This window comes from Drosophila montana, unplaced genomic scaffold (genome assembly GCF_035044405.1).
Source record: "Drosophila montana isolate Dmon_TW-CO22-7 unplaced genomic scaffold, ASM3504440v1 contig_1624_1, whole genome shotgun sequence".
In the NCBI taxonomy this organism is placed as follows: Eukaryota; Metazoa; Arthropoda; class Insecta; order Diptera; family Drosophilidae; genus Drosophila; species Drosophila montana.
The window spans coordinates 1,273,167-1,296,799 of NW_026996559.1; the positions used below are offsets into that span (position 1 = coordinate 1,273,167).

The 23,633-nt window shown below is 43.2% G+C and overlaps 4 protein-coding genes across 6 annotated transcripts; 3 read left to right on the plus strand and 1 right to left on the minus strand.

The window, feature by feature from the left end:
• Positions 1–45: 45 nt before the first annotated feature.
• On the minus strand, positions 46–17,691 carry LOC135440544 (uncharacterized). 3 transcript variants are annotated; one of them, XM_064699787.1, is made up of 8 exons: positions 17,327–17,691; positions 7,913–8,116; positions 6,070–6,493; positions 5,792–6,002; positions 4,863–5,698; positions 4,602–4,803; positions 3,192–4,257; positions 46–611 (listed from the first exon to the last, which is right to left on the minus strand). In XM_064699787.1, the coding sequence occupies exons 1-8, from the start codon at positions 17,357–17,359 to the stop codon at positions 432–434; spliced, it is 3,156 nt and encodes a 1,051-aa protein (XP_064555857.1). In that variant the 5' UTR covers positions 17,360–17,691; the 3' UTR covers positions 46–431. The 3 variants fall into 3 exon arrangements, with proteins under 3 accessions (XP_064555857.1, XP_064555856.1, XP_064555858.1); XM_064699786.1 differs by having other exon boundaries at positions 4,863–5,701; positions 17,327–17,689; XM_064699788.1 differs by lacking the exon at positions 17,327–17,691 and adding an exon at positions 12,930–13,064 and having other exon boundaries at positions 4,863–5,701.
• Corp (Companion of reaper) lies at positions 1,061–2,082 on the plus strand. The gene is made up of 2 exons (XM_064699789.1): positions 1,061–1,319; positions 1,411–2,082. Exons 1-2 carry the CDS (start codon positions 1,229–1,231, stop codon positions 1,947–1,949), a joined length of 630 nt encoding a protein of 209 aa, XP_064555859.1. The 5' UTR covers positions 1,061–1,228; the 3' UTR covers positions 1,950–2,082.
• A 1,126-nt stretch (positions 17,692–18,817) lies between the features above and the next one.
• Positions 18,818–21,172, plus strand: LOC135440595 (protein RFT1 homolog). Its single transcript, XM_064699849.1, has 4 exons — positions 18,818–18,975; positions 19,067–19,281; positions 19,368–20,640; positions 20,718–21,172. The coding sequence occupies exons 1-4, from the start codon at positions 18,916–18,918 to the stop codon at positions 20,853–20,855; spliced, it is 1,686 nt and encodes a 561-aa protein (XP_064555919.1). The 5' UTR covers positions 18,818–18,915; the 3' UTR covers positions 20,856–21,172.
• Positions 21,173–21,421: 249 nt separating this feature from the next.
• On the plus strand, positions 21,422–23,623 carry Lint-O (L(3)mbt interactor in ovarian somatic cells). The gene is made up of 3 exons (XM_064699185.1): positions 21,422–21,713; positions 21,778–22,186; positions 22,248–23,623. Exons 1-3 carry the CDS (start codon positions 21,525–21,527, stop codon positions 23,138–23,140), a joined length of 1,491 nt encoding a protein of 496 aa, XP_064555255.1. The 5' UTR covers positions 21,422–21,524; the 3' UTR covers positions 23,141–23,623.
• The last annotated feature ends 10 nt before the right edge of the window (positions 23,624–23,633 follow it).

Consider the following 23,633-nt stretch of genomic DNA (forward strand, 5'->3'; position numbering starts at 1 on the left):
AACGAGTCAAGTTATCGATTATTGAAAACAAACTCGTTCTGCGCTTACTCTCGGAGGATCGATCCAAAATTGCAAGATTCTAGCTCTTATAGGTTCTGAAATTCTTGCGTTCATACATACGGACAGGCAGACAGACAGACGGACAAGGCTAGATCGACTCGGCTATTGATGCTGATCAAGAATATATGTATGTATATACTTTATGGGGTCGGAGATGCCTCCTTCTGCCTGTTACATACATTTGCTCAAATACATTATACCCCTTTTACCCATTTTTAATGGGTTCAGGGTATAAAAAATGGTTACAATAATACATAAAAATATTAGGTTAAAACATGCAGTAAATTACGATTAAGGTTGGTTCTTCTTGCTTTTTACATAATACACGTTAGTTTTTACAGAGTAATAAATGTACCGCTGGCGGCTATAGGCTACACCGCGTTTACCGTCTCCCGTATCCAATCCGCATTGGGTGCAATCTTATCGTACATGCGCGGCCGCTCGACGCCCGTCGGTCCACAAGCAATCCGCCAGGATGAGACACCAATTAGGGCCCATTGATTAGTGCCCGGTATGAGGCATTGCACGGGCGCGCCAGAATATTCCTCTTGCTGCAAGTGTACAAAATATTTCACAATTTTAGAAATTAAGTAATTCGCTTGGGAGCCATTATAAATCGACACCCTGTTTATAGCGATTGTGACGTCACGTAACAAAAGCGACATGCAGCGACGCGTTCGCGAACAGTAACTGAGCAAAACAAAACAAAATAGATGAGTAACGTCATGTCAACAACAACAACAGAGCGAAAGGCGCTATCCCATTCTCGCGCTCAGAGCATATGCCGCATAGCACGAGCGCTCTCGCACGCATGCAAACGCACACAAATAGCAAATGCTAGAAACATCCCTGAATACGCACAACTCTACCTACTCTGCAGACAGAGCATAGACTATGTGCAGGCGCGCAGCTGCACTGCCAGATCGGTCAAAGGCCGCTCAGGCGCTGGGAGCCCTCTCTCTCTCTCCCATCCCTTTCCCACCTACTAATGTGTATAAATGAAGACAGCGCGCGCCAACTTTCATTCATTCGAGCGTCGGCATTGCAAGTGAGCGCATCACGCACAAAGAACAAAAGCCAATTGAGAACCGGCAATAAAAAAAAAACAACATAACAGTAACAGTTATTCGGAACGCAAGCGTCATCATCGAATTTCAAGATATTGGATATGAAGAGCTGCCTAAAGATCAGTTTTCACGGCGAAGTCAGTTTCGTCATTTGCGAGGCAGGCAGCAGCTACGAGCAAATCATTGCCCAAGGTACATACATATACATACGTGAAATATTCAAATTTGCAACTGCAACGGCAGCAACCTACCTATTACCTATTCTTTTCCATGACCTTTACAGCCTGTGCTCGCTTTCACATACCCGAGGCCCAGCGTGCCGGCCTGGTGCTAACCAATGGCCAGGGCTACGTGTTTGAGCAGCAGCTATTGGAGTACTTTCTGCTGCTGTTCCCCTGCCCCGAGTTATTGTTCTATCTGCGTCTAGACTGGCAAAAATTGCGTCGTGCCCTGATCGAGCCCGTCAAGCGGCGACGCTCGGCAGATGACATCCGCGAGATTCAACCGGACGTTCCGGATGGAACGGACTATGTGGCGGTACCTGTGCATCGCCAGAACTGTTTTATAGGCGCATTGCCTAGCAGCGCTCCAGTTGCTGCTGCCGTGAGTCGCCAGAATTGCTTTCTCCGCGCACAACTGCAGGAGCAGCAGCAACAATCGGCTTCGGTTGTGCTGCACAGACTCAGGCAGGAGCAGGCACGACCCGAGTCTCAGCCCAAACGGATGCGTCTTCAGCTGTACAAGAAATCACGACGATCGCTTCCTAGCGCTGGCCCCCATTCGGCTCTGCTAGCAACTGCAACACGCTCAATACGCATCTAATCGTACGGAGCACCTAGTCTGTCCAAGACAAAGTTGTATATAGAACCTTTTTTTTGCGTCTAGCATTAAGGTCGAACCACAGTCCCTAGCAGATAAGTAACCCATTAATAAAAACTACATTACAATCCGAAAACTCAATAAGACTCATATCAACTAAAATTCCCAAACTGATCGATTATGTTATATATGTATGTAATTGCATATTAAATTTGGCTGACTGTATGCAACTAAATATATGTACATATATGTATATGTATATATGACATTACATATATGAGGAGCATTCATACATATGAATGCATGTGTGCATGGTATGTATGTAATACATATGTTGGTATATATAAGTTGTTAAATGTTTCCGTATATATGTATATACGTATGTATGTCTACATGCATGTGTGTGTGTATGTGCATGCCTGTAATGTATGCATTTTTATTCTTTTATATGAAACGCGGATCAAATTAACTTTTCGCTGCGATGCAAAATTAAAAAAAAAACGTATTTTTAACCATTGCCCTACTATGTGATTCTCAAGAATTCTAGTAAGGCCTGCTGGTTTTCTTGCTATGATCATTATCAATTATAATTATGTATGTATATGATGCATTAAATAGTTATGATGGCGATCTAATTAACTTAACATTTGTGTGTGTGTGTATATATATATTTATGTGTGTATGCATATGTACATATGCATGCGTGTATTTATATATACATGTGTACATGTATGTACCTATGTATGTGTGTATGTATACACATATGTATATAAGTATGTACATATGTATGTGTTTATGTATGTGTGTATGTATGTACATACATATGTATGTGTGTGCGTGTGCTATTATATATTTATGTGTGTCTTATTCTGTATGCATGTGTGTATGTATATGTACGTATATGAAGGTATGTATATGGTAATGTATATGTATTCAAAGTTACTTCTTGCTGCGATTCAAATTTAAAACTGAATATTAGTATTGCCCTACTATGCGATTCTCATGAATTCAAGTAAGTTTTGTATAACATGTGTTGGCAACCTAAAAGTTTATCTCTGCGCACGCTCTTACGTTAATTGCTCTCTCTCTCTCTCTCTCTATCCAGTTCACGCGACCTCTCTCTCTCACTCATATCAATTTGTTTAAGATATCTTGAAATTTCATACTTAATTTTCGATCCATCAGTATGATATAGTGATGCCGTATAGATGATTATAATCTTTCCCAAAAATTGTTATTACTCACCGTGCAGTCGTATTTCTGGTAGGTTGCCTCCATGCACATGGAGTTGACCGTCGTTATGGAGATATTCTCGCAGGGCGCCATATCACCAATTTTTAGCTGCACGCGCTGCAGATGATCGCGCTGTCGGGACCAGCCGAGCGTGTTGCAGTTCGTCCAGATTTGTTCTGGTGTGCTGGGTGGCTTGGTGGTTTTGGCCGCCTGTGTAGAGGAGGATGCGCCATAGTAGTTGACTTGCGGGGCACTGTCGGGCAACGGATAAGCGTTCAGCTGGGGGTGCTCCTCCCCATCCGGTACCTGTTGCAGTGCCTCGGCACGCGGCATTTGGGATGCGGCAGACTCAGCCTTCAGGTAGTCATAGCCAGCAGCGTCTTCATGGTCATCGGCGCTGGCACCTGAGCCCTCGTGTTGCTCGTGCTGTGAGGGTATAAGGAAGAACTGCTGAGTTTCCTGGGCCAGCCGGCGCTGGGAATGCTGGGCTGGCGGAGCTTCTAGGCGCTCAGCCACTGGTACGTAGGCGCGCCGTTGTATGGGCGTTTGCTGCTGCTGGCGCTGCAGTGCGTCTGGCAGGCAAACGGGGCGCACATGATCCGAGAAGCTGACCGGCGTCTCTAAGCGGACCAGTGCCGCTGTGGAACCCTCAACAGGGCTTTTGATCATGCCAATAATACGGCGACGTTGTGTCCACGGCGCCTTCGCTGACAAACGAACTGCACCCACTATTGCCATCCAGGTGGCTCTCGGCTGGCCCTGGAAGCAGCCCTCTGTGGTCAGCACCCAGTCCGGTGATATAAGCGTTCCATCGCAGACGTGTATGTCCTCGCGGAACAATGCCACCAGCCACGGCCAATCACCCGGGGCTGACATCTTGGGCAGCGACAGATGCTGCTTGGCATTGGGCAGCGCCGACTGCACCCCGCAACGCAGATCGCCACAGCCCACGTAGAGCACCTGTCTCTTGGGGCAGTGGGTTCGTATGAAACTGATCTCCGGCGCATGCGGATCTAAAACGCGCACATAATCCGACAGTTTTTCCGTATCATTTTGTACATCAAAGATTTCCACAGATCTGCAGAAGATAATTAGTAAGCGATTAAATGGCGCTAAATTCAAAAAAGAAGGATCACAGTGCTGCCACCTTGCAAAACATTCAGCACAATTTTTGTTAGCAACAAGCCTTGCCATTCTGTTGATTAGTTGTTAGCGTTGCCACACGTACACAAAATTGTAACGTTTCATGAGTCGTTACGAAATTCAAATTTTTGCAAGCAGGTCTTACATTAATTTATGTCATTTTTACGCAGACGGGCTATTTAATATGTTTGCATAAAAATAATGCATCTATATCTTGTATATTTTATACAATTATGGACACGTACTTATTAACCACCCCGCGTGAATGGATGCACTTACTCATAGCCCAGCGATTTGCATAAGGATTCCGAGACGGTCTGGCGTACCACTAGTTTGGCATCACCCTCTAGGCCCTCAGCGCACAGTTTGCCCACTACGCCTTTCTCGGAGAAGACAGCATAGCCGGCGGCATGGAAGCGTGGCAAATACGGAACCAAGGGCTCGGGTTGCAGTAGATCCGCGGCCAATGGAGCGATAGAAACTGTTTGTAGAATAAAGGAATTAGTTACACAGCCGGTATTTTTATCAGCTTCTACTCACGGCAATCCTTCTCGTCAGCGCCATCCGGACAGTCGGCCTTCCCATCGCATCGTGCCTTGCGCGGCACACAGGCGCGTCCGCGTCCACAGTAGAGCGCATTGGCGGCGCAAAAGGCGCAGCTGCGTTCATCCGACAGATCCGGACAATCGGCGTAGCCATCGCATAAACGCGGACTCTGCACATTGCTCTGCATGTCACCAACACAGTGGGGCTTCTGCTGGCACGACTGTGTGCCCGTCGACTCCGGGAAGCGTTCACAATCAAAGTGCTGCCGGAAGCGTGCTGGCAGCCTGCCGCCACAGCCGGCCATGAACGCCTCACAATATTCGCGACAGATGGCGCCGGGCGTCGGCTGCTGGCTGATGCCGTGCGTCTCGCAGGGTGGCTGCAGTAGACGGCAGACAAAGTCGTAGGCCTCACGGAAACACTCGCCGTCGACGAGCTCGCGGAACACAATGACATCCTCGACCACCTGCTCATAGGTAGCGTGACCCAGCATATTCGGATAGGTGGTCACATTGTAGCCCACATTGCGACAATAGTTCAGCTGCAGTGGCTCGCATCGGCGCGGCAGCGGACGTGGTGTTGTGGTGGTCGGCTCGGTGGTCTCATCATGGCCACCAAGCGGTGAGCTGGACATGATAGGCTCCTCGATCTGGCCGGTGGTTTCCTTAATGGTCACGCTTGACACATCCACGGTCATGTTGGCAAAATGCCGACTTTGTGCATCGCTTAACTCTTCATGGAAAAGCGCCAGCAACTCGCCGCTGCTGACCAGACCCGCATACGGATCGAATATCATGTTGAAGTGCACGATAATGTTGTTGTTGTCCTCGCTGCTGTGGAAGAGCATATGCATATGTTATAGCATATATATCAATGGCTCAATTGGATGCACTCGTATCATCCGATCTCGATATTTTTCTTACCCATCTAAAGCCAGAATCTCGCTGCCCTCGTAGGCCTCACGTAAGTCGGAGCGACGTAACGTTAGATTGATGCGCTCCCGATAGTCACGTGCCTTGTGCTGGAAACGGAGCGAGTTTTGATTGGCGAGCTCCATGCTCCATTTATCGTTAAGCACCATGAACTTGCCACGGAACACGCGATCCGGCAGCGGCTCCGGCCGAAAGTATGTATCTGAAATTGAAGTGCATACCACTTTACGTTAAACTCGTCCGCTGGGCACTTGGCTACAGCTACTTACAGCCTATATAGACAAAGGCGCCGGCCACCAGCAGGGCAATAAGGAAGCCGGCTATCACAGCGCATCCGCACTTCTGGCTATCACCCAACTTGCGGCGGGTGAAGCGTATGTCCGAGTCGGTGGATAGCACAGACTCTGACTTGCGACGCAGTCCATGATGGGCATGGTTATGACTGTGGCTGTGCATGTGGTGCAGGTGGTGCTGTTGCTGTGCCTGGTGCTGATGGTGCCGATCCCCATCTCGCTGATCAGCTCCAGGTACGGATGCCACAGTTGCTGCTACTGCAACGCCGCCGCCATTGCTGTGGGTGTGATGGGGCTTGTGGTGTCGCGTGCAGCGTGTGTTGTGGAAAACCTTGGCTGGCTGAGATGCTGCTGCTGTTGGCAAGACGCCATTGCCATTGGGATTGCTTTGGACGAGACCCTATAAAAAAAAAAAAAAACAAGTTTATAATTAGTGACATAGCCGAAACAGATTTTTTTACAGCCACGGTTCGCGTGGTCAATGACCACAAAGCGCCTTAAAATTAGACGCTTTGATTTTGCGCCAAATCATGCCGTTAAATCAACCATCGAAACGAACGCCCGATCACGGCAAGTGCCTTGGTAATGCACTTGAAATAGTTTATAATTTGATTTTTGTGTTGTTAACTTTTTTGTTTTTGTTTTTGTTTCTTTTTTTTAGTTGCTGCTGTGCATGCAAATGCAGTGCAATGTTTGCATGCAGCATGACGACCGCAGCATGAAACCAAGGAAGTGGCGCTTTAAATTGCATTTTATTCGAATTAATTGCGGAATCAATTTGACTGTTTACAATTTTGCTTTTCATATTTTAAAAACTTTAAGCAGTAAAAAAGAAAAGCAGCAAGGGAAGCCACATGGATAACCCATGTGGAAGGATCTGGCATCACTATGCAGACGGCGAAGAAGGATCAAAAGGCTGGCAGCATCTACATACACGCTAAGTTGGCTGTGCCGCAATTGGTTCACAATGTTAATAACGGACTACTTGGAGATTCGTGCGGTGGGGTAATGTTGCAATTGCGAACGTGCCACGGCACAGAGAACTTAAACTCATCGTATGCACATAAACACACTTTAGAAAATTAATTAAAGCGCAAGTAAAGCAAAATAAAACAGCAGCTGCCATGACGGGAGGAGGGCCGCACCGTACCGGGCCAGGCCGGACCGCTGGCAGTAAACAGGTCGCGTCGCGGCCTACTTTTCTCTGCGTGATGCTGCCGCCACCGCTTGACGCGGCAAAGCGTCAACAAACATGCATACATACAGATGCATGTATGTATGTATGTGCGCACATATAATAATAATAAAATAAATGAGCAGCAAAAAGCACAAAAATGTAATTAAACATTGCGAGAAAAGCGAGTGAGCGCGCGAGCGCGTAAATGGTTTCCTCATTTCATAATCAACAACTGCGTTTATTGACCATGTCGCACATAAGCAGACGCACAGAGACTATGGTAAGTAGTCAGTTTTGGGGTTAACTTATTAGCGGCATTTGCATTTTGTGTGTTGCAATTGCACAGCAGCAGCGCGCGCCGCTCTCTCATTCGCTCTCGTTTATGCGTGCCAGCCAGAGGGGAGTCAGCCAAAAGTCACTCGGCCGCATAACGGAGCAGAGAGCGCGCACGTGCAAACAAATCATGTTACCTCACACTCTTTCACACATTTCCTTCTTTCATCTGCAGCTTTACGCTTTTCTTCTCCAATTATTGCACATCATTGCACACACTGACTTACATACATGTTAATGTGTACATGTGTGTGTGTGTGTGTGTGTGTGTGCATAACTAAGTATTTTATTACATTTCCGTTTAATTACCTTCCAATTGGTTTTGCCGCCATTTGTCTGCATCTCTTTGCTTTTGTCTTTGCTGCTGTTACGATTACTGCTGCAGTGGTTGTTGTTGTTGTTGTTCTTTTTGTCAACTGCCGCTGTAGTTGTTGTTCCTGATGTGTTTGTTACTGTTGTTGCCATTGGATTACCGCCGGCAGCATTTTTGTCCGCTTCGCGAGCTTTTTTGATCTGCAATTTCCAAAATGTTATAAATTAATGGTTAACAACAAAATTCTGCCAGTATTTTTTTACAGATATGGTAATGGAAGCAACATGCGCGGCCGACAGGTGCTAATTGTGGCGTGGACACAAAATTTAACACACCAAACGAACAACGGGTTCGGCGGGGGGCCATGACTCAAGCTCAAAAGTAACTGCTCCAGTTAAGTTTTGTGTTTGTTTGTGTTTCTTTTAGCAGTTGGCATGTCAAAAAGATTACAAAAACAACAAACAAGAAGAAGACGAAGAAGAAGAAAGAAAAAAACCAGCGCCCGCAATGACGGCCCATAAACGAAGCCAATGTCAAGCGATCAGCGCCCCAAGCGACGTCCACATCAACGTCGACGTCGACGTCAGCTGCGAAGTCAGCGCCAAAAGAAAGTTGTGGCAGCGTTTCCCTTGCTCATCTTTTTATTTAAATATGCTTACACACATACATATGCAAGCACACCCATACAGATTTACATATTTTGGCGGCGCAGTTGCTGAACTTTTATTTTCGATTCAGCAACTTTTACTTTGCCTTGTTATGTTGCTATCAACATTTTGTATCAACAATGCTCCAGCGACACCAAAAACCGCCGCAGCAGCAGCATCAGCAACAGCAACAATAACAACAACAATGCACCATGAACAACAACCTATGCCACGTTTCGTTTTCGCTTTTCTTTCACAAGACTAATTAGGAAAATTCATTAAAATCCACACACACACGCACACACATGCACAGCACACGCCAGCATTGGATGCAGCCGCTTATAAACATGTTTGGACGCAACATGTTGCCGTTGCACCGTGGAGTCGTTGGCTCGTTGTTAGAAAATATATGAATATTTTAATATTTATGCCGAAAAATGTAACAAAAACCAAATTAGTTAGACAAGAGCATAAATATTTAAGCTGAAACTAATTAGATTCGCAACCAAATCTCCGTGGGAATTATCAATTGCCGCCCACTGTCTGTGTGTGTGTGTGTGTGTGTGTGTTTTTCGCTGCAATGTTGCCGTAACGTGTTTTGGGGGACAACAACAAAAACAAAACACTTTCATTTCGCTGGCGACTTTGCTGCATTTTTTCGCCTTGGCTTTGAATTTTTGACTGCAGTTGGCACAAAAAATTCGCTTTCGCTGCGGAACTCGCTGCAGCTACAACAACAAGCACCTCGACAAATATTGCAATGGCGAACAAACAATTCGAAATGCGCTTCTTCTTCTTCAAATGACACTTGTCAATGGCAAACGAGTTCGTGGCCTAAGTCTTTTGAACTCTGTCGCTTTCACAGCGGCCCCCGTGTATCCCCCACCAGCTGCGCCCCCCTCCCCAACAATTGTCTGACCTCCATGCCACAAACGAAAGTTTGCAATTGCATTTGATAAGTGCATCGAGCACAAATTTCAAATATTGAATGAAGTGCCACAACGAAATTTTAGATGCCCTCACAAAATTATTTAAGTAATTATTCGATTTCTTAAAACCTTTCTATATTTTTGGCCATGTGCATAGAAGGAGACAACTCCGATCCAATTGACGGGATCAGAATCAACAGCCATATGTCAGTCTGTCTTTCTGTTGCGGGCTGTACATACGTCGGAATGGAACCACTATATCATATAGCTGCCATAGGAATAATCGGCGAAACAATGAGTTTTTGTTCTTCAAGATATCTTGACCAAATTTACTGAACGGTTAACCGAAGATATCCATTTTTTCTTGTTTTATCATAAAATTTGTGGGATATTTATTAGGTTTTGACTCGGAGCATAAATAGGTACTATGCATACCAATTATAAACATTAGGCTCTAGTACACATGTGCATGTGTGTAAATTAAGTTCCCACGTGCCGAAAAGCTGGAAAACTATTTCATTTCTCTAATGAACTCTGAGAAATAGTTTATTTTCTGTAGCTTTGATAACAATGCAAATAACTAGCGCATATCTAAAATTCAGATACACACATATATATAGACATACATTGGGGCTGCCAGCCAAACAAAACAAATTGTCGCTGGTTCGGTTCACGGTTCGAACTAACTCTTTGCCTTAAGCTGCGGAACCTGAACCTTTGTTTTCACATGCCCAGTTTTGTGTTTATGCCTTATATATGTTCATATGTCCAATATTTTAATCAAACAGCTTAATTTTAAATTGATAACTGCCTGCTGTAATGAAAATATTGCATCCCATATATATTTTCAATTAAAAGTTGGGCGCTATGTATGATCTCTACCCAAAAATGGCATCTATCAAATATTCTTGGATAACTGAAATGTTATGGAGACTGGGTCTCCCTCAAAAGACTTTTAAATTGAACCGAACCATTTTGTATATAATAAATATGATCCGGTTCGGGCTTCGGCTAATCGTTATATTGATATAGTTTATAGTACTATATCAAATAACCAAGAAGCTACTGACTACACAAGATTCTATACGATATCATTTCAATTGCTCGTAACACACGCAAGGTACGGTGCATATACTATATAGCATGGATTGTTGACTAAATATAACTGTTTATTACGATATAATATAAATATATCTGAGTACAAGCATACAATCGCGATTTTTCCCATTCAATTTTAGTTTTCTGAACTATTGCGGAAATAGCTTTGGAGAAGCCGACTTCCTCTACGGAAAATTTCACAAAAATATTTGTAAGAGTTACAAGATAAGCGAACAAACAGAAAACCCAGTGAGTAAATTATAGATTATATAAAATAAACTCTGGAAAAGGCTACAGCATAGGGACATTACCCAAGTAAAACAGGAAAAAGATTATGGGAATGACAAAGTTTCGAAAATCTGAATAACTTTGCTATCAGCAAATTGTCTGAGAGTTTGTAAAACGCGGAAGTCGACAGGGTATTTAGCCAGATATGAGTATTAATATTAGTTTGTCAAATGCCATAATTTTTATAAGGCAACGATTCAATTTATAATCAGCTGCGGGTTACACAAACTTGGCAAATGGTTTAATTAATTGGCACAAATGCAGCAGAAGGCGAAATGAATAATGAGATAGTCAAAGTTTCATATATTTATTAATAAATAAGTTATCCATAATGGCCATTTATCAAAAAATTGTTTTATTTTTCAATTGAAAAGGCGACTTATGGCTAAACGTACATTTGTCTCGACTGAAAGACCTTCGAATTATGGAGACAAATTTGTAAAGAATTTTTGTTTAAAACGCAATCAATTAAAGGTTCGATTATGAATCGATTTTTATGCATATTTGAATAAATGGCAGTACTTAATGTATTTTAATGACAATTTGAATAAATTAAGGTACTATTTCTTGCCAATATCGATATATTTATGTATTTATCGATTTTTCATTGCATCATTCTAGGTCCCGTTGAGTCCTGCTGACCGAATTCCAACACGAACGCGTTGTGGGTGCTCGTGGAACGCTGGAAATCACGGCATGCGCCCATCTCTAGTTGGAAGCATGTGGAAAGGGTATTAAACGGAAATCGTTAGATGCTGCAGCAGCCACGTGCGGACGCTCAGCGGCAGCTGTGACAGCGACAGCGACAGCTTTTCACTAATTTCCCTTTAAGCAAGCAGCTGGCGCTTGGAGCAGCAGCTGCCACTCAGTCGTGACGAATTAATAACGGCCACAAAATGCAGCCAACATTGGCGACCTCACGGCGAAAGCGCCAAACGGCAAGCGGCAAACGGCGGCGAATGGTGCAACGGGCAACAGTTTTGTGGACTGCTCAAAGTGGCTGCCACGCCTCCATGTCTCCCATGCGACGTGCGTGACTCTGGGACGGTGACTGAGAGCAAGACCGAGACAGGGGTTGGGGATGGCGCCTTTTCCAGGCAAGAGCGACGTGACTGAGGCATCAACAAAGTCGAAACTGATTTTTCCAAGCGCCAATAACTGGGTTGGATTTGGGTGTGTTAAAAACAGAAACTAGAGAGCTGACTCATACGACTGGGCATGGCCAATTGCCACCTACATACAGCCAAAGATATGTGCATGTGTATGTGTATGTGCATGAGTATGTGCACACATATGTATGTACATATGTATTTATTTTACAACTATTGCAAATCAAAATGCAACGCAACAAGCTGCTCATCTAGACACAATTCCACAGCGATTTGGCCTCGTCTGGGCCTTTTGACTTGGCTCTGAGGTCTCATGGATTTTGTTTTGCATTCAAATGAAGTAGAAAGTTCTGCGCACAACAACAACAACAACAACGACAACAACAAAAGCAGTAACAACAACAACAATAACAGTCAAAAGGTGAACACGTCCAATGCTGAAAATGATACGAAAACAAATACAATTAATTGAAATGCCGCCGAGCGCTTTCTTGACATTTATCTCAATTATTCCCCTTGCCCGGCTTGCCCTGACTGTGTTTCAGTTTTCATTTGTTCCAAATTGTTTATTCAGAATGTGACTTGGACCCTCGAAGTGTGGGTGAAAATATGTATGTATGTATGTATTATAACAAAGAAGAGCATTAAGAAGACCGCAAAAACAACTGATCTGTATGCATATATTAACAAACCACGCACATCATATACATATATATATATGTATATATATATATTTACAATATATATATATATATGTATATACATTTATAAATATATAAATAATTATGCATAGGGGTCATTGAATTTGTATGTTACGGCCAGAATATTAAACAGATCACATAATGAGGATCAAAATGTGCACAATCATAGGAATATACAAACATAAATAAATGCATAAATCATGAACATGAGATCAACGTACGTTAGAATGGCACAGCTTACCAAATGTCCAATTAGCAAGTTCTTTTAAGTCCAATTCGATGTGTTGTTCGATAACTACATCAATTTTCTGATTTAACAGTATATTAAAAAGTTTAATTGTTGCTGTAAGAGCTTTAAAGTTGTATTTGAAGAGAAAAATGATTTGAATAATCGATACTTTAGTATGTATACACTAATGTATGTATGTGCGTGTGTATAATGTATGTATGTACATTGACATATGGCAGCATATGCCAATTGGATTTTGAAGTCGATAGCAGCGTAAATTTATCGATAGCACATAATATCAAATTGTTTAGCTGTTAGCCTAACAGTCTAATAGCTCAATTTAAATAACCTGATTTAAATATTTGATAACTGCTTGAACCTACATACATATGTACGCAGGTAGATATGAACTTTGCGCCACAAAACAGTTTAAATTCCAGTTTGTGTATACGTGAAGTGCGATAGCCAAAAAAAAACTTATCTATAACACATTTAATTGTTTAATTAACTTAATTATTGGCCTGAGAGCTTCAAAGTTTAAAATGTAATCAACGAAATGATTTGATTAATCGATGCCCACATATGTAGATGTACATTGCGCCTGGAAACAGTTCAAGGTTGGCCCCAATCTTTAACGGTGGCTCTGGCTGTCCCACAAACATAAATTTTAATTTCCGGTGCCAAATATCACTGTCCATCCAAATTTCATTAGTTATTTAAAAAAAAGCAGCCAAAACGACATCACTACAATGAATAAGGCAATAAATTTGACAGCGACGCCAACGCATAGCGTCGCTGCCAACGTTGGCGCTAGCGCAGTTCAAGGCTAAGCGAATTGCAATCGGCACGGCTGCGCGTAAAAGTCTGGGCGTGACAGTGCCCCTAAAATTAGAGTCCGAAAGACAGTAAAAAGTAATTTGGCAATAGGGCGGCCACAATAATAATAATAAAGCACTGCGAATTGGAAAGTAAAGGGCGCACACATGAATATACATATGTATGCATGTACACCTATACTCACAATCGAAAGGAAATCCAATTTTAAAGCATTCTCATACACACACATACAGTTACAATAAATCGCAGTTGGCAGCGCTTCGGCGTCGCCGCTTATAAAAGTCATAAAATGCTTGAAGCTGACAGCAACAACGACGGCAACGTTGATGATGAACAAACAACCAGGCACTGCCAATGAATTGTGCTACTTTCTTTGCCAGCAGCCGCTGCCGCTGCCGCAGCCGCCGCCGCAGTCGACAACTTTGTTAAGACTTTGGAATTGCACATGGTTGTTGTTGGGTTTGTCATTATTGTGGGCTATCCTCATTGTTGCTGTGTGTTTGGCTTTTGGTTCTAATTTATTTCAATGACAATTTAGAAATAAGAAAAATGCAAGCCTGAAAAAAAACGCAGACTGAAGCCGCAGCAAGCTGCTGTGCTTTGTGCAGGCAGAGAAAGTTCATGGCATTCTATTGTGTGTGTGTGTGTGTGTGTGTGCACAGCGTTGCCATTAGCGATCGTTTAGAGGGTGGCCAGATCGATGCTGGCAGCCGCAATGAAAGGTCACTCAAGCTGCTGCTCAACTTTTGCACTCAAAACATGAATTGCGCTCAAACAGAAAAGTAAATATAAAAAACCAAAACGGAGCATGTCTCAAACAAAAATAAAAATAATGTAAGAAATAAGTACAAAAGACAAGCTATTATTATTTTTTTTCTAGTCGCTGCTGCTGCTGCTGCTACCTTGTTTTTGTTATTGCTGCTGCTGCTGCTGTCGTGTGGCATTTGGCAAATGGCAACAACATTTTATATTACTGTTGTTGCTGCTGCCCGAACCTGTTGCAGCACATGGCTGCAAATTTCAACTGGAAAACGCATTGCTATGAAAACATCAAACATATGTACATGCATACATACATACATATGTATGTACATTTGCCAAAATATACTCTCACTCTTATTGGAAAGCACTCGACTTTGCTAGTCCTTGTGTGGCATACACAAATATAGGAATAGGAATTTCGCTCTTTTTTAAATGCTTTTTATATTGGTACTTTTTATCAGACTTTAAGATATGCAACGTAATCAGTGGAAAAATGTTATTGCCTTATTGGCTAGTACGGTGAGAGGGGGAGGGGTCATTGTGGGTTGGGAGTGGGTGTTATGTTGTGGCGATGGCGTCAGCTTAGCCGCTGGCTGGTCTTTTGGTGATTGTGCAAAAAACAAAAAGAAACGAACAGCAACAATAATAGCAAAACCAAGATAAGCCTAGCTTTAGACCGACAACTGAAAGTTGTTGCGTTTTTCTAAGCCAAACGAGTTTGTTGTTGTTGTTTTTGTTGTTGTCGTTGTCGCCGCAATCACTTTTGGCCGTGCGAGTCTTTAAAGTCTAGACTAGACTTATTGGAATGTTTGCCACACACACTCATACATATGCATATATGTGCATACATACATAGGCACAGATATCAAAGCAGCAATGGCTTAAATTACAGCGGGCGATCAGAAACTGTAAATTGCTCAATAGTCGAAAGCAACAACAACAGAATTGCACGCCCTGAACCACACGCCCTGCAAACCAACAACAGCAACAAATAACAATAACTGTCAGGGTACAACAAACAAAAAATTTAAAAAAAAAAAATAATAATACAAAAAGCAAAAATTTGGTCAGTGAAAACCTTGGTTCGGTTGCCGCTGTCTGCATTGTTGTTAATGTTAACGGCGACATATTTTGCTTTGGAAAAAATTCTCACCGATAAACAAAAGCCAAGTCTCCCAACTTAATTTCACAAACAAATTTAGACATGGCATTAAGCTAGCCGTCAAAACAACACAAGCAGCAAAACAGCAGCATTTTGCATTAAAACAGTTGCAAATTAAAATCACAACAACGACAACGACAACAGCAACAAACCAACAAAAGCCGTCGACAACGCACGCAGCAAAACTTTTGATTTCTTTTGATATAAAACAGCAGCGCGGCTTGGCAATAAAAGAGGCGGCAAAATGTTAACGGCCATGCGCCCAGAGCAGCAGCAGCAGCAGCAGCAGCAGCAACACCAACAACAGAGTTGCCAGCAAAAGTAAGTTACTAAGGCAAATTGGCTTATAACGGGACGAACTTTCACTGGCTTATGGATGCTGCTGTTGCTGCCGCTGCCGCTGCTGCTGCTGCTGCTGCTGACTGATTGCGCACCAGCTTTCTGCGGGGCGTGCCAAAGCGCCCGGCTTTATAATTTCCATAATTTTGCACAGTAGCAGCCTTCACGGTTGCCACTTGATACAAAAAATGTGTACCAAAGATTGCAAGAAAAGTACAAAATTCGATCAAAACGTAACATTTTGATATCAGTCGTAGTGTAACCTTTTTAAATGTAATTTATTCAAACCAAAAATAAACAAATAAATAATTAAGCCAACGTATTTCATTTCTGGTTTTTATATACACAAATTTCTTCCATTGAATAAATATGTGTATACAAATACTTAATATTTGATATTTGCACTCTACTACACATTGAAATGTCGCAAGATATTATTAAATTTTATTAAAAATCAAAAGCGAATATATAATGAAGGATAACATTTTATTAAAAACCAGTCAAAGTGTACCACTGCATAAGTAAAGCCCCAGTTTTGGTACATTTGTAACACATCTTGCTTTTATGTATGTACATATGTATGTAAATACATTTTGTGCATAACTATTGTGACTTGCAGTGCCGTTAGTCTTAAACAAATTGACTTGTTATCGATAGGTCTGTAAGTTATAAGACATCAGTCCGATTGCATAATCGAATTACAAATATGACAAATGGGTAGCTCGAGTTTGTATTTTGACCGTTTTTTTCACTTTTACTTTTGTCTCATTAATTAACACAGCAACATTTTCCAATTATGCTAAACGACAACAACGATTGGAAAACCGCTTAACTCCATCAAATATGGCAACGTCTCTGTCGTCAGTCATTTTTAGTTAGAAAATAAATAACCAAAAATAGATTTAAAAAGAAAAGGTTAAAATAAGCAACAATAGACGAATGTGATACCCTGTAAACAGCAATATGGGCCTTATATTCTTAAATAACTTCTGGTTGGATTTTCGATCTGATTAAGAATATATGTGACTATTTAAAGGAGGATGTTATCATCTGACTGTCTTATACAACTACACAGTATCATTAAACTCTTTTTTAGCCATATTTGTATAATAGGGCTACCCAGCTAATTCTACAAAAACCCAGCCTTGCTTGTTCATTTTTTGTTGAACTATAAATTAAGATTTAAGTAGGTAAAACTTGTGCTATTGTTTATAAGTAAAGTAGATTCTTATTTTGCAGGTCTTCTAAGTTGCTTTTGCTTGATAAGCGCTGGCCAGTTAATTGAGTTAGAACGCGCTTTTGGACTCACCTGGCTATTGCTGCAATAGTAAATGTCCGACATCCTGGAGCAGCGTGCTCTTCAAAGTTTCTGTTGGTGGTGATGTCGTTTCTACTGAGAGGCAGCGTCAGCGGCTGCATGAAATGAACATGACCGCGTTCTGTGGCGGTGGCGCAGGTGAAATACAAGCGGGCGCGACGGTGCTTTAGGGCAGCGCGCGCTGCAACCAGTTTGCAATGGTCGTCAACTATGAAAAAGTGTCACACGAGCGGAATTGTAAGACGATACTGAGATAGCGATACCTTGATGCCGACTTGCGCAATAGCTCAGGATCAGATCAAATCAGATCAGATTTTCCGCATGCTTTTGCCAAACAAATAACAAAACAAAACAAAACTAAAACAAAAACAAAAACACACAGAACAGCGTGCTGCACTTCACGCTCCGTCTTGCAGAACACTCGCTCGCCTTTATTTTACTTTTTACCGCGCACGCGCGCACCTTTCCAAAATGCACAACGGTTGAGCCGTGTGAGAGAGAGAGAAAGAGAGAGAGAGATTGCACAACTGGCGATTTAGCGCGCGACAAGCGACCGACTCTGGCCAAGTTAAAAAGCTGACTGTCTTGAGCGCGACAGCCCGCACAGCCACTCGGTGAGCAACTTCTTCGGCGACGCAACCGCAACGAAAGTTGTTGTAACCAGTTTGACGGCAGTTGGCAACACACACATCTCGCCATTGACAGGCTGGCTGGCTGGCTGGTTGGCAGCCGGGAGTCGGACGGGAGTCGGACGGGAGGCAGGCGGCGGGCAGGTAAAGCAGGCGGACGATTAGCGCAAAGGACATGCATTTAAGCCGGTGATTTATGGTGAAAACGAATTATTGAAACGAGTCGCACCTGTTCGCTCGGCTTGTGCGGGCGCATGTTGGGAGCAAGGACGCCGGGCAAGAAGCAAGGTAACCTTTGGACAGTGGGCTGCAATATATGTATATGCATAATATTAAAATTGTTTATTTATACGGTTGTTATTTTATCCCATAAGCAAGTGTACATTTTAAAATCAATGACCAAAGCTTGGTGTCATTTGAAATAGGTTAAATGATTATAAATTATTAACCCTGTCACACTTTTGGTTTACTTTATTTGTTTAAAATGAATTCTATTATACCTTGAAGTTTCCATAGGTAATTTCAACTTTAAAATTTTGATTATTTACAATTTCTCGAGCAGAATGGCGGGTGATTTCTGCAAAAATTGGATAATCGGAATAATCGACAATGGGAATACCCTATGAAAATAGCTTCCTTTGCACTAAAAATCTAAAAATATAATATATATGATTTTTGTCGCTTAAATATATTTTTGTGGCAACTGTTGACCTTAAATTTGAATTCAATGGGTTGGTGTTGCCACCTGCTGCACTTTCTAGTGCTGCCAACTTGAACAGCTGTTTGTGACAACAGCTGGTTTCATATCGATTATTTTATTTTTGGATGTTATGGGTATCGATTTTCGCGCACCTAGATGGATTTTTTGTTGTTATTTAGTTGGCACTTGATTTGATTTTCTACTTCTGCGCTATGATATAGCAGTTTATGTCCATAAAGTAACACCTTGTGATGGCGCGCAATGTGCTAGAGAGTAGCCTGTTGGGCGCTGGTTTCAGTATCATCTTTCAGGTGAGCCAGCCGCAACCAAAATCAAAACATTCACCAATCCGAAGCGTATGAGTCAGATATTGAGGACGTTGTCATTGTCGTTATCTTGCAGATACTGTGCCGCATCCTAACGTTCGGCATTAATGCCTACATTGTGCGCAATGTAGGTCGCGAAGTGCTGGGCATTATGAATGTGCGCCTGCTGCTGCTCGAGAGCACGTTACTTTTCTTGTCGCGCGAGGCCATCAACCGGGCGGCACTGAGCGCCAATTCTCAGCAGCGCGACAAGTGTTCTTGGGCGCAGTTGATCAATCAGATGTGGCTTACGTAAGTGCCAGGCCGATTGCCACAGATCCCACCTCTCCTGTCATCGCAGCACTGTACTCTATCTACTCTTTTCCTCTTACATGCAGAGTCCCCATTTGCGCATCCCTGTGCGCGCCGTGCCTATATATATGGCTACACTGGCTCTCAGCTGTGGATGCACCCTTCAGCGCACAATACGAGTTCGCCTGCTATGCGGTGGCGCTATCCTGCGTCCTCGAGTTAGTGGCAGAGTCGACGGTTTTCGTGGCCCAGGTCTTTTGCTTTGTCAAGCTGAAGATTGTGCTCAACACGCTGCACATACTGGTGCGTTCGGCTATCTTTCTGTGGATTGTCATTGATGACCGCAGTGCGGCTATTAGTGCCTTTGCCGTCGCCCAACTGGCCAGCGCCACGACCATTGTTCTAGGTCAGTTCGGATTCTTTATGTTCTACATTAAGAGCTTCAACGAATTCAAGCTACAGCAGCAGCAAGTACGCAAGAGTAAGGCAGTACACGTTCTAAACTCCTGGCAGCGCTCACTTTTCGACCACATGGAGGACTTTCCTTTCACAAAACTATCGCAGCTGCTGCCGGGTGTATTGAGCTCTTCTAATGGAGGCGACATTTTCAACAGAGAGCTACAAACGCTGACTCTCAGCTTTGTCAAGCAGGGCGTGCTCAAGCAGATTCTCACCGAAGGCGAGAAGTATGTTATGTCCGTTTCGCCAGTGCTCAGTTTTGGCGAGCAGGCCACATATGATGTGGTGAACAATCTTGGCAGCATGGCGGCTCGCTTTATATTCCGGCCTATTGAGGACAGCGCCTATTTCTACTTTACTCAAACAATCGCACGTGACACACGTTTGGCAAAGCAGCCGCCGGAGCGTGTACGTCAGGCGAGCAGCGTCTTGAACAATCTGCTGCTGGGCGTCAGCTCCATTGGCCTGCTGGTGTTCACCTTTGGCCAAAACTACTCGCATACATTGCTGCTGCTGTACGGCGGCGAGGATTTCGTTGCCGGTGGACTGCCTCAGCGCCTACTGCAGTGGCACTGCCTGGCCATCTATCTGCTGTCCGTGAATGGCATCAGCGAGGGCTACATGTTTGCGACCAATACCAGTCGAGACATTGATAAGTACAACTATCTGATGGCAATATTTTCAATAAGTTTCCTCATCTTGTCGTACATTCTGACGGGCATTTTCGGACCGGTCGGCTTCATCTTTGCCAACTGCATCAACATGCTGGGTCGCATCCTGTACAGCACCCGGTACATCTGGCACCAGTATCAGCCACTAGGCCTAAATCCTCTGCAAGGACTGTGGCCAGGCAAGCTTTTTGGTGGCACGCTGCTGCTGGCCGGCCTGATTTGCTACATGGTGAGTGTAGTTATACTAGCAGTAATTCAGCCTTGTGCACGCATTAATTTATATGCGGAATTTAACATTTTTTGTAGTATCAGGATGCGGTATTTGGGACACACATGGGCGTTGGTTTGGCCGCAGGCATTCTATGCCTACTTGCCTGGGCGCTGGCACACCAGGAACTGATGCATTTGGCCTGGAAGTACGGTCGTCGCATCAAGATCGAATGAAGCCAAAGCTAAAATAGTTTGTTTTCCTGTGTTGCTGATGTTACTTGAGCTCTTCTTCCTGACCTGGGGCACTATCTTCGCTTCCAGTGACCACAAATCGCACATCAAGTTGGACATACCGTCTATTTCTATATATATATATCTAGTTGAAAATAAATTAAATTCTAGTTAAGTTATTGTACGTTTAATGCTTTTCGCTACAAATTGTTAAAGACTCACAAAAGACAACGAAATAAAAGAAAGTAAGCAAGTAAGGGCATTATTTAATTTAAAAATTGATGATAAAATAAACTCGATAATAAAACTGTAGAAACAAGCATTTATGTATTTTTTTTATTGGAGAAAGTTAACTAGAATATATTAAAAAATAAAATTAATGATTGGGTAAAAGCGCTTCAAATTTATTTTTAAATTATTATTATTGTTCTTTTAGATTTTTACAATAAATACATGAATCACAAATTATGTTTCTGGGATACAGCGCGCGGTTAACGACAAATTTCTGCAGAATGCCCAAAAACAAAACCGATAACCGGTGCGTACTCATGTGTGGTATCGATAATTTATCGGATTGTACGTTAAACAAGCGGCGAGCGCGCATTGCAGCGAACACAGTCAACAAGAATTTTGTTTGGTTTAGTGGCAGCCAAAACATTTAAGCAGCTCGATATGAAGCGCGGCAAGGATGAAGACAAGGATGATGTTGGTGTCAGCAATGCTGCTGTTAGCAACAACAACAACAATAGCAAAATAAATAACAACGCTTCACCCAACATCAGCAGCGGCAGCAACAGCAATGATGCCAACAGCGGCATCGGCAACACGCCAGGCACTGTGCGCACCACGGGCCGTGTCAAGGTAACTAAAACTGTGTGATAACAGCAAAATGCACTGTTCTGATCTCACATTGGGCTTTTAACAGAAACCCAAACAAGTTTACGATCCGTCCGACAATTACATATCACGCGGATCGCGCAACTCGCTACCGGCACCGGCGCCGTCAACAGCCCAGCCACCGTCACCCGCACAGAACACTAGCGCAATTCAACAACAACAGCAGCGGCAGCAGTCGCCGCAGCCGCAGGCACAGCCGCTGGCAACGCAGCCCAATCCATCGACTCAGCAAGCAGCGCTTGTAAGCGCAAGCGAAGTGGCGCCCCAAACAGTTGCAAACACTAGTGCTAAAGAGGAACCCTGCGAGACGGTGTCAGTGCCGAGCGCGGAGCAGCAACGCAATTTTGATACTTGCATGAAGTGCGGCAAGAGCGAAGCCAAGCGAGGCTCAGGCTATAAAAGTAATTTTCTTACCTGCAAGTCCTGTTCCTTGAAATGTAAGTAGCATGGTTATCCTTGATACTGTTGCTAAAACAGCTGCTGTTTATTGTTTTACAGGGCACTTTACCTGCCTGCCGATCACATTTGAAATTCTAACCAATGCACGTAAGAAATACAAGTGCGAAAAATGTCGTCGCTGCCGCAACTGCATGACTACCAAGTGCGCCGACACGGTCCAGGAGTTGTTGATGTGCTGTGTCTGCGCGAATGTTTATCATTTGGACTGCCATTGGCCGCGCGTGATGCGCGACAAGTTGGATGACGTCAAATGGAAGTGCTACAGCTGTGATCCCAGATACAACTCGTTAGATACTGACGATGATGTGGCCAAAATAGAGCCGCAGTCGCCACCGCGTAAATCCAAGGCTGGACGCAAGAAACGGGCCACTTCTGATCCAGCTGTCGTCGTTGCCAAGAAGATAGCCGCCAACCAAGTGCTGAATAAAAATGGCTTAACCGACCGTTGCAGTAGTCCCAGCAAAATTCAGACTGTAGTTAACGCTTCCCCAAGCGCAGCGACAACGCTGTCAATGCAAGAAAACGAGACCAGCAAAGAAACTAAGGCGGCGACGCAACTGCCAGAAGGGTTGCCACAGTCGCCGCCAATCGCCTCGGTCCCGGTTTCAGCTTTGTCAAGTTCAATAGAAGACAAAGAGAATGGAGAGAGTACAAACACTCCTCAGACAACAGTTCCTGGAAGCGGCGAACCGTCGTCGTCCGTGCAGACATGGAACGTTGATGAGGTGGTTAGCTATGTAGAGAAGTACTACCCGCGTGAGGCTGACGTCTTCAAGTCCCAGGAAATTGATGGCGCTGCGTTAATGGTGCTAACGCGCCAGGATATCATCGACCGGTTCGGCCTGAAGCTCGGCCCAGCGCTGCGCATTTACGAGCTGGTCCTTGCCTTGCAGAACTCCGTCGATGATGTAACCCTGGCCTGGTGTGATTAGTTTTTTTTTTCCACTTTTTTTAACAACGTTTTCATAGTTTCTTTTATTTTGTTAAGTTTTAAGTTAGTGCACGCTCAGAAGAAGAAATACTCTTTAAGCTCGTTAGTTAGGATCAACGAAGACCTACCATTTGATTTCCTCATTAATGTTACACATTCATATGTATATTTTACTGCATAAAATAAAAACTTTAAACTTAATATACGTATATAATCGCCTTAGTGATTATTATACGATCTATTTGTGAAAACAATATTTATCTTTTGTTAAAGAAAGTACTACTTGTTTTCATGAAGAATACATTTTCATATTCATTTTTTTTGCCTGAACTTAAACATCTTGCCAAAACCCATATTTCTTAGTCTTAAGTCATCCACGGAATCAGTTTACTATACCAATACTTAATAATATATATAATTATATATATAAACAAAAGTGAAAAATAACGTTTCCAAATATAGCTTAAAATTGCATTGAATAAAATGCTACAAGC

Bases quoted from the DNA above. Each gene is read 5' to 3' on its own strand.
- LOC135440544 (XM_064699786.1), bottom strand. From the start codon at position 17,359: ATGTCGGACATTTACTATTGCAGCAATAGCCAG. The intron at 4,804-4,862 runs GTGAGTAGAAGC...TTCTACAAACAG, and splicing joins CGCTGACGAGAAGGATTGCC to TTTCTATCGCTCCATTGGCC. The intron at 612-3,191 runs GTGAGTAATAAC...GTACACTTGCAG, and splicing joins ACCAGAAATACGACTGCACG to CAAGAGGAATATTCTGGCGC.
- LOC135440595 (XM_064699849.1), top strand. From the start codon at position 18,916: ATGGCGCGCAATGTGCTAGAGAGTAGCCTGTTGGGCGCTGGTTTCAGT. The intron at 19,282-19,367 runs GTAAGTGCCAGG...TCTTACATGCAG, and splicing joins ATCAATCAGATGTGGCTTAC to AGTCCCCATTTGCGCATCCC. The intron at 20,641-20,717 runs GTGAGTGTAGTT...CATTTTTTGTAG, and splicing joins CCGGCCTGATTTGCTACATG to TATCAGGATGCGGTATTTGG.
- Corp (XM_064699789.1), top strand. From the start codon at position 1,229: ATGAAGAGCTGCCTAAAGATCAGTTTTCACGGCGAAGTCAGTTTCGTC. The intron at 1,320-1,410 runs GTACATACATAT...TGACCTTTACAG, and splicing joins CGAGCAAATCATTGCCCAAG to CCTGTGCTCGCTTTCACATA.
- Lint-O (XM_064699185.1), top strand. From the start codon at position 21,525: ATGAAGCGCGGCAAGGATGAAGACAAGGATGATGTTGGTGTCAGCAAT. The intron at 21,714-21,777 runs GTAACTAAAACT...GGCTTTTAACAG, and splicing joins GCACCACGGGCCGTGTCAAG to AAACCCAAACAAGTTTACGA. The intron at 22,187-22,247 runs GTAAGTAGCATG...ATTGTTTTACAG, and splicing joins CAAGTCCTGTTCCTTGAAAT to GGCACTTTACCTGCCTGCCG.